The sequence below is a fragment of the Apium graveolens genome, chromosome 4, assembly GCF_009905375.1.
Source record: "Apium graveolens cultivar Ventura chromosome 4, ASM990537v1, whole genome shotgun sequence".
Lineage (NCBI taxonomy): Eukaryota > Viridiplantae > Streptophyta > Magnoliopsida > Apiales > Apiaceae > Apium > Apium graveolens.
The window spans coordinates 87,598,331-87,607,941 of NC_133650.1; the positions used below are offsets into that span (position 1 = coordinate 87,598,331).

The window sequence follows — 9,611 nt, forward strand, 5'->3', positions numbered from 1 at the left end:
GGTCTCAAAGCACTCCCTTAGGTCATCCGCATGGTCTCTAAATAATTACTTTACAATCATATCATCCACGTTGGCTTCCATATTTTGACCGACCTATTCTTTGAATACCTTGTTCATCATCCTTTGTAATGTGGCTTTAGTGTTCTTAAGTTCGAAGGGCATTTTGATGTATGTATAGGTTCCTTTCATGTTATAAATGCAATATTCGGCACATCCATTCTATTCATGGTAATTTGATGATATCCAGAAAATGCGTCAAGAAAACTAAGTACCTGTTATCCAGTCGTGGCATCTATCAGTTGATCGATGCTGGGAAGAGAGTAGTGGTCCTTCGACAAGCCTTGTTGAGATCTTTGTAGTCCACACACATTTTCCAGTTCCCGTTGGACTTTTTAACCACAACCACATTAGCTAGCTAATCATGATATTTAATTTCTTCGATAAATTTTACTTCCAACAAGTTTTTTACTTCAGCCTCAATTACTTTCTGTTATTCGGCGGTGAACGTCCTTTCCTTCTGCCTGACCAGTTTGGCCTCAGGCTGGACATTAAGGAAATGATTAGCCGTCTTTGGATATAAACCCAGAATGTCTTCTGGTCCCCAGCCGAACATATTGTGATATTACCAGACAACTGCAATAACCTTTTCTTTCAGGTCTGCCTCCATGTTCTTCCCTATGCGTACCATTTTACCCGAATAACCAGTGTACAATTTGACCTCATATACTTCTGCGGATGGTTTGTCTATAGGACATAACAAATTTGCCCTGAATTTTTTTAACTCAATATTAAGGCTCGTTCGGCTGCCGCGGGGTTCGGCTTCAGCACGCTTCTTTTTTCGGATTCGTCCGACACTTCATATAATTTATATTTCTCAAGGCCTTCCAACATTATTATTCGGGTGGTCTTCTGATCGCCTCTCTCTTCGCCTACCCCTTCTCCATTCCTATGAAGGTGGATAGAAAGGGTCTACCGATAATGGCATTGTATGGACTCTCGATCTGAACTACATAGAACTTCACCCGCTTATCAACAATGTAAGGAATTTTAACAAGAAGGACCGGTACAGTAATCGTACCTTCAAACTGAATAGGGTGACCACCGAAGGTGTAGAGAGGCACTTCGTCACAGGGCTCTAGTTGTTCACCCACCAAGTTCCTTTTCCTGTAAATCTTGTGGAAGAGGATATTGGTTGAACTACCAGTATCGGCCAATACCTTCCAAATATTATTCTGTCCAATGAGAGGGTTGATGATTTGAGAATATTTGTGGGGGCATATTACATTCTCGTAGTCTTCGGTACTAAACGTCATTAGCATGTGCTGCTTTGATGGGCTGAACTGATAAAGATTGTACATTTGTCGGAAATACATTTCCTTTGCAGTCTTGTTGTCCCGTTTTAACACACTGCCGCCATAAATTACTTTCACTTTGACCCTTACTATATCTCTCCTTTCGGGCTCTTCTTCCCTGTTGTTCTTCAGACCTAATTTATCCCTTAAGTCTTGGATGAGCTGGTTCAACCCCCCTTCTTTGATTATTCGGTCTATCAGTTTTTTGAGGTGGTAGCACTCACCAATGCTGTGACCCTTATCTTGGTGGTACTTGTACTTGTCAGGATTTGTTTTGTGATTTTTGACTTTCATCTCCTCTGGACGAATGAACCCTAGTTTTCCTTTAATCTCTTTGAGAATCTTGGAGATCGGCACTTTCAAAAAAGTGAACATGACCGAATCTCTATCTCGACGTTGCTCGACCCCTCGATCAAATTCCTTCTTACTATCTTTTCTGTTATCCCTTCGGTCATTGATGGACCTAGAGGGGTAGTCATACTTTTCTGGTCTCTTTGATCTATCATCCCTTCGGGAATATTTATAACCCTCTATACTTTCCATCTTCCTACATAGCTTTTCTTTCATCACATAGATATCATTAAGGGACTTGGGGGGGGATCATAAAGAGAGGAGCAAAGTCTATCTTTGTAGGGATCTAGCCCCGCTGTGAGGAAGCCCATAACTTCAACCTTGTCTAAGTTGTGACCATCCCAGTTTCTTCCTTGAACCGGGCCAGATAGTCTCGGAGTTCTTTCTTCCCCTCTTTTTGCAATGAACCAAGGCCTCAGTGTCTTTGGCCTTTCAGCACAGGTGAAGGTAGTCATTACACCATAAGTGGCCTATTGTAACAGTAAAAAAAGTGTTGTTGAAGGCCAAAAAGTGTGGTTGTAAGTTAAAAAAGGGCTATGGTTACACTTTTGTGAAAAAACAGTTCGTAACCAATGTGGCCGCTACCTTAGGGGTCTATGGTTACACTTTTCAATTTTTAGGTTAAATTGACAAAAATGTGCGCATAGATGGTATACGCCTACATTTCACATTTATAGTAACATTTTGAGTACTGTAACCATAGACTTATAGTCACACCGGTATTTTTTTTTGTTACATCAAATTGTTGTTACCAAAACGCCTTTTTTGAAAAACTCTGTTTTCATTGGTAACACTTTTTATATATGGTAACATGTTTTTAATATACATTATTTAGCTTTACTAACAGTTTTTATTGGCTTTACCTACACTTTTAAAGTATTACTAACATCAAATTGTGACCATTTACATCATAGTGGCTACACATTAAAAGGCTATTCTAACACTTTATTTAAAAACAAAGACAATATAGTGTTTGAAAATACCACTTCCCATTACATAACCAACAATCATTTCAATCCAAAATCCACAATGACAATCCAATACATAAGCAGCCACAATATAACTACTGCCAACAATATATCCAAGGCAATCTAAATAAACTACTACCAACAATCCAAGGCAGGCAAAATAACTTGATACCATCTAATACCGATAATACATAGCTAAGTACCCTGGCCAAATTTAAGTACCATTTTTAACTTAACAACGTACTAGTTCATAAAATTTAAAGGGTAACCATGACAACTTCTACTCAGACTCATCCAGATCGAGACCCATCCAAATCTTCTACAGATTTATCCAAATCATTGAGGTTAATGTTCAAATTTTGATTTTTCTCTACCAATATTTTCATCATCTCGCGAACCCTTTGATCAAGCTTCTCATCCATCTCTTTCTGAAGTTTGGCCCGAATTTTTGCATAGTCATGCTCTGGAACTGGAACTGGACCTGGAACCGATATTGTGCGCGGTGTTCTTGGAGACTTTGGTTTTTGGTGTTTTTTACGAACTAGCCTTCCAATCAGGTAAGACGGGTGGTGTTCCTTGGCGCCGTGAACCAACTCATTGGCAGCGTCAAAACCATCAGTTTGCAGAGTTTTCTGGACCTTGGCCTGTATAAAGATGAAATAAGAGCCACTATTAACAAACTGTCCAGCAGACAAGACGAAAACTCTAAGTGAACCAAACAATAACAGTTCATGAAATTCAAATAGACTTTAGGGAATCTATCTAGCAGTAGTCATTTTGAACGGGAATTTTCTATATTTCCAAGATTTTTATATTTTATACGTACTATCTAAGTTTATTATCTTTTTTGTAATCCTACTTTGTAGAGGCATTATTTTATATGTATCTTAGTTTATTATCTTTTTTATCTTAATTTTTTAACTAATTATTTTCTTAAATAATTAATTTCAACTCACATATAATCACTATACTAAATTAATGAACCCCGTAGTACTATGCGCTCAGATTTTAGCTTCTTTTTTTTGCTTATTTCAGCAAACAAAATATCACGAATTAATGCATCATAAGACTAGAAAATATGAATAATCAGCTAGATATCTATAAAATGAACTTACAATTTTTCGTTAACGACTTTAGCCATCTCATCTGGTAACTTGTAACTGCGCTTGTCATCTCGTTTATGCGTCTCCAAATACACATCAGCATCAGAAACTTTTAACAACTCTTCCATTTCATCATCATTAATACCCACGGGCAATTTATCAAGTCTGTCAAGTAGTTGAAATTCATAGATTTAAAGTACAATTTAGTGCAGAAAATATTTTAACAGTTTCTATTTATGATGATTAAAATGAAATTAAGTGAGTGACAAAATTTTTACCAAGTTGTTGGTAACTTGGACAAAAGTTCTCGGCCCAGTTGTATGTGGCTCTGTTACTTTTTTTCGTGCTTCCGCATTCCTTTTTGCTATCTCCTATTGAATTAACACATAATAAAGAGAAATTGACACGTAATTAAGGAGACAGTTGACACAAAATTAATAAGGAGAAATTAAATATACAGTTTATACCTGAACTTTTTTGCCACCCCAATATGTCAAAAAAATCTTCCAATATTCAAGAGAAACATCCCTCGGCCTATGCTTTAACCTCTCCTCATCCGTAGCATATTTGGAATAATAATCTCGCTTAATTCGACTTTTGGTGCTCCTGAACTGATCACTCAGGGTAGTAAAAACCCACAATTTAGCCTCTTCCGGAATAATATACTTATCCTATAAAAAACAACAAAAAATGCATAAACAAGAAAACAAAAAATAGTAGCACAAAGAATGAACTCATGAAAACTAATTCACCTTGACATACTCCCATAACAGCTCTATTTCGGGAACTTGATGCCAACTAGCACATGCAGGCGACACGAACTACCTAAGGGTTGTCCCCAAAAAGTTGCTAAATTCGGCAATTGACCACTTTCCTCCACAAGATACAGGTTGAAATTGATCGTTGAGGGTGATCACTTTTCTCTCCGTACTGTTATGAACATGGTTCATTTTGGTCCTCCCTCTCTTTCTTTTTCGATCTTCACCAACAGGTGAATCTCCTAATCCTCCTATGCATCAGTTATAAATATCAAATACAGGAAAACAAACATGCCTAAAATATAATGCAACTAATTAGCACGAAAAGATATTATGCATAAAATTACCCGATTCTGATATCACTTGTTGCGTTCCAGATTCAAGCTCCGGGATCTCCTTCTGAATGCCAAGTTTCTCACGTTTCCGTAATTCATTATAAGCAACCATAGAACCAGGGCCGTATTTCAAAGCTTGTAGTTTTTCTTTAGCAATAAGCACAGGCGTCTCATTTATCTTCAAATTATAATCATTAAAATTATCAATTTATTAGAAATATTTACAACCTTCTCCAATATAATATACTTTAGCCGTATTATTTTTGACTTAATATTTTAATTCAATTATATCAGGAATCATACACTAAAATTGAAATGCATAAAATTCAAGTATACCTCATCAACATGATCAGGTGACCCCATACTTGGTTCCTTATTATGGGATTCTTCAACCAGTTTATTAGCCTGACCACGCGTTCGGGGCCACCAGAACTACTTGGAATTACTCTCTGTTTCTTGGTCTTTTTTTGTCTATATATTAATTTACATTTGTCAGCAAGTATCACAAGTATTGAGAAGATATGATGCTATAAACATGATTTTATTAAAAAAATATACCTTTGAACTGCCAATATCATCCTCATCATGGTCACTTTGTTCACCAGCTTCCTGATCATTATCAGGGATATAATCACTTTCAGCTCCATCTTCATTTGGTTGTTTGGCTTTGCATTTTTCCGTCTCACTTGCAGGCTTAGTTCTGCACAACCCAAGCGCCTGAAGCTTTGCTTTATTTTTTGTAACATTCTTGTTCCTTCTCATCTCATAGTCATTGCATCCATCACCTTCAACTTTATCATCTCTCTACTCCCTCCAGATTCCAAAAAAATGATTTGTCCAGCACCGGTTCCGCTCCCATCTATGTCTTTCACTATAACTTCTGGACTTTTTTTAACTGCACATTTTGGACATGGTTCAACTGCAGCTTTTGGACTTGGTTCAACTACAGCTTTTGGACTTGGTTCAACTGCACCTGTTGGACTTGGTTGGTATTTAGAACTCACATCACGATAGGTGTTGAACTTCAGTTTCTTCCTTGTGCTTTTTCTTTGTTCCTTCTCATTATTAATATCCTTAAGTGTCACAAAAGTCCTTTTATCGACATTCTTTTCCACCACTTTGAAAGGGCTTGATCTTGGCCTTACAATTACAAAAGGTTGCATTTGATTCATTGGAGGTATAGATTAATCAACTTTGTTGTCAATGTAAAAAGAGACATCTGATTTGTCACGAGTTACTTCGGTTACACCTTGATCATCTGTCACAAGTGTCCACCCTCTGCGATTAACATATAAGCCTCCAATCTCCTTGTAATTTAGCTCTTTAACATAATCCATCATTTCACATTAAGAAAGACGGTCACTGTCCACGTAAAAAGTTCCAACCTTGCCACCAGAGTACCTGGTCTTCATGAATTCTCCACTGTGGTGCAATTGAACTTTCACACTGTCGATGTCCATCCTGCAACAAAATATGAAAACAGAGATCAGTCAATGTACTGAATTACTTGACTAAAACAGAACATAAATTCTTATATTTATTTGAGACTGAAACAAAATAGATCGTACAAATATGTGACTAACATAAATCACATATGCATGAATTTCATGTTAATTTCAGACTTAATATAAAAATAAAACGAGTAATCACAGAAACATAGTTGACAATTAAATTACCACGCAATGTACATAAATAATCTCTAATTTTCACAATCAATTTACCAATATTTTCATAGAAATAATGCCTAATTTTCACAAAAATAATGCCTAATTCTCATAGAAATAAGCCCTAATTTTCACAATCAATTTACCAATATTTTCACAGAAATAATGCCTAATTTTCACAAAAATAATGCCTAATTCTCATAGAAATAAGACCTAAATTTTACAATCAATTTACCAATATTTTCACAGTAACAATAACTAATTTTTACAAAAATAATGCCTAATTTCACAGAATTAATACCTAATTATGCCTAAGTTTCACAAAAAATATACCAAGTCAATGATTATCAGTTTCATGAGGCCGATATGATGGATTGCGAATCTGTGTTTCTGGAACATCTTCCCTAAACCAACTACTTTCTTGATCGACTTGTTCATCAATTATAGAACGAAAAATTGCGTCATTTGAAAATTGGCCATTTAAATCGTCTTCAACTGCGTCATTATTTTATGTATCATTAATCTCAGCTGACAACTTCTTAATAGGACAGTTGAAATTTTTTTCAACAGGATCTTCAATATAAAACACCTGCTACACTTGTGTTGCCAAGACAAAGAGATCATTTTTTTGACAAACTCGGTTAAAATTAACTCGAGTAAAACCAAATGAATCCTTGTCATCTTTATACCATGCACACCTAACCAAAACAACACGAAAGGCTCCCCAGTAGTCAATTTCTAATATTTCTTGAATTGATCCATAGTAACTAACTTCCCCAACTAATGGATTTGTGTCTTTTAAACTTGCGAAACTAGTAGTTAGAGCTGTCAAGAAGACACCACTATTTTGTGTGGTGCACTTGCGATCTCTTTGCTCTGTATGAAACCTATATCCATTGACTACGTACCCGCTATACCGCTTAGCCTGTTGTCTTGGACCCTTTGCTAAGGAAGGTACTTCCCTTGAAACATTAATTTTTTTGCTAATTTTAGACCTGAACCACTCACATACTATATCAGTATGTGTTTTTTCAGTTTTATACCGTTTGGACTTCGCAATATTCTCCAAGTTGGAGTCCAATAACTTATGATGTTTCCTGGAATTATAAACAGAAATGGTATATTAGTTTTTTAATCATATTTTATTTTATTTACTTAAGAAGTGTTCTGTCAAGTATTTTATTTAGGGGATTTACTCAATTAGGTCTTCCACTTCCTTATCATCATAGTTAAGTACGCGGGCATACTTCTTTAATACACCGAGGTATCGTTCAATGAAGTACATCCATATTTGCTGGACTAGTCCACCATATTGAATTTCCTTGCACAAATGTACCGGTAGGTGGACTATAATGTCAAAGAAGGGATTTGTAAATACGTTCTCAAGTTGACAAAGTATTTCAATAATCTCCTCTTGCAACCTTTTTATTTCATCCAACTCAATGATTGTAGAACAGAAGCATCTAAAAAATTCACCTAGTCTGATCAGGGGTACTGTAACCTCGGGCTTTAACGATGCTTTGACAACAAATTATAACATGTATTGCATAATTACATGTGCATCATGACTCTTATATCCTGTCACTTTCCTATCTTGCACGCATTTGCTAATATTGGAAGCAAAACCGTAGGGGAATTTTGCATTTTCAAGAACGGAACAAAATATTTCCTTTTCTTTGTTCGTCATGTCAAACTTTGCCGCCCTAAATTCAAGATGTTTTCCATCAGCAGAGGGCATAGGATGAAGCGCCTTCCTAATACCTTGATCTTGCAAATCTAACCTAGCTGCTAGATGGTCCTCCGTCTTACCACCAATGTTTAACAAGGTGCCTAAAACACTATCGCATATGTTCTTTTCAATATGCATAACATCAAGGTTATGCCAAGTTAAGTTGTCCTTCCAATATGGTAAGTTAAAAATATTGATTTTTTATTCCAAGGGTTGATATCGTAACTAACTTTTCTTTTTTTACCCACCCCACCAAAAGAATTCTCGTAACCATCGAGAATTTCGGCAACTTGTCTCCCAGTTAACATAGGAGCACTTGTTCCAGTCTCTACTTCACCATTAAATCTTCTTTTGTCAAATCTCCACTTGTGATTTGGGTCTAAGAATTTCCGAAGGTTCATATAGCACGATTTCTTTCTATGCTTCAAATACATCGACGATGTTTCATAATGGCAAACTAGACACGCAAGCTTCCCTTTTGTGCTCCACCCCGACATTATTGCATATCCCGGAAAGTCAGAAATTGTCCGAAGAACACTTGCTCGTAATGTAAATTTCTGATTAGTTGCAGCATCATAAGTTTCCACCCCTGTTTTGCATAGCTCTTTCAACTCCTCAATCAGAAGTTGCATGTAGACATCAGTATTGTTCCCCAGATTATTTGGACCAGGAATAATTGTTGAGAGAATCAAGTTCTCTGGTTTCATGTTCAGCCATGGCGGAAGGTTGTAGTTCACGACTATAATTGGCCATGTGCTGTGTGTGGCACTCATCTTGCGAAACGGATTGAACCCATCTGTAGTTATACCCAATCTGACATTGCGAGGTTCTGATGAAAACTCGGGATATTTGGCGTCCATGGTCTTCCAGGCTTCACCATCAGCCGGATGTCATAACTTCCCATATTTCTTTCATTGAACTGCATGCCACACCATTTTTTTAGCAAAATCTTTGCACATATACAGTCGTTGTAGCCTTGGGATGAGCGGAAAAAATCTCATTACTTTGGCAGGAATTCTACTACTGTTAACGTCCAATTCTTGTTCCTGGCCTTGCTCCACACCTTTCCACCTAGAAACACCACATGTTTTGCAACAAACTCTATCTTTATTATCACCCCAATACAAGATGCAATAATTCGGACATGCATCTATCTTCTTGTAGTCAAGACCGAGATCTTTGATGATATTTTTAGCTAAATTAAAAGTGGAAGGCACGTTAATATCGGGGACAACATCTTTTAACAACTGTAGTATCCCTCCAAATGCAACCTCAGTCACTCCATTTAAGCACTTCCAATGGTAAAGCCTAACTAAAAAACTTAATCGCGAGAAATTCTTACAACCGGGGT

At 36.7% G+C, this 9,611-nt stretch overlaps 2 protein-coding genes across 2 annotated transcripts; both read right to left on the reverse strand.

Annotated features, from left to right (window-relative positions):
• Positions 1-929: 929 nt before the first annotated feature.
• Positions 930-1,895, reverse strand: LOC141718711 (uncharacterized). The gene has a single exon (XM_074521090.1). It carries the CDS (start codon positions 1,893-1,895, stop codon positions 930-932), a length of 966 nt encoding a protein of 321 aa, XP_074377191.1.
• A 4,156-nt stretch (positions 1,896-6,051) lies between these two features.
• Positions 6,052-9,120, reverse strand: LOC141718712 (uncharacterized). The gene is made up of 6 exons (XM_074521091.1): positions 8,491-9,120; positions 8,087-8,383; positions 7,728-7,852; positions 7,169-7,628; positions 6,269-6,328; positions 6,052-6,186 (listed from the first exon to the last, which is right to left on the reverse strand). The coding sequence occupies exons 1-6, from the start codon at positions 9,118-9,120 to the stop codon at positions 6,052-6,054; spliced, it is 1,707 nt and encodes a 568-aa protein (XP_074377192.1).
• Positions 9,121-9,611: the final 491 nt, after the last annotated feature.

Bases quoted from the DNA above. Each gene is read 5' to 3' on its own strand.
- LOC141718711 (XM_074521090.1), bottom strand. From the start codon at position 1,895: ATGGAAAGTATAGAGGGTTATAAATATTCCCGAAGGGATGATAGATCA.
- LOC141718712 (XM_074521091.1), bottom strand. From the start codon at position 9,120: ATGGACGCCAAATATCCCGAGTTTTCATCAGAACCTCGCAATGTCAGA. The intron at 8,384-8,490 runs GTTAGTTACGAT...CATATTGAAAAG, and splicing joins GGGTGGGTAAAAAAAGAAAA to AACATATGCGATAGTGTTTT. The intron at 7,629-7,727 runs GTAAATCCCCTA...TTATAATTCCAG, and splicing joins GAAGTGGAAGACCTAATTGA to GAAACATCATAAGTTATTGG.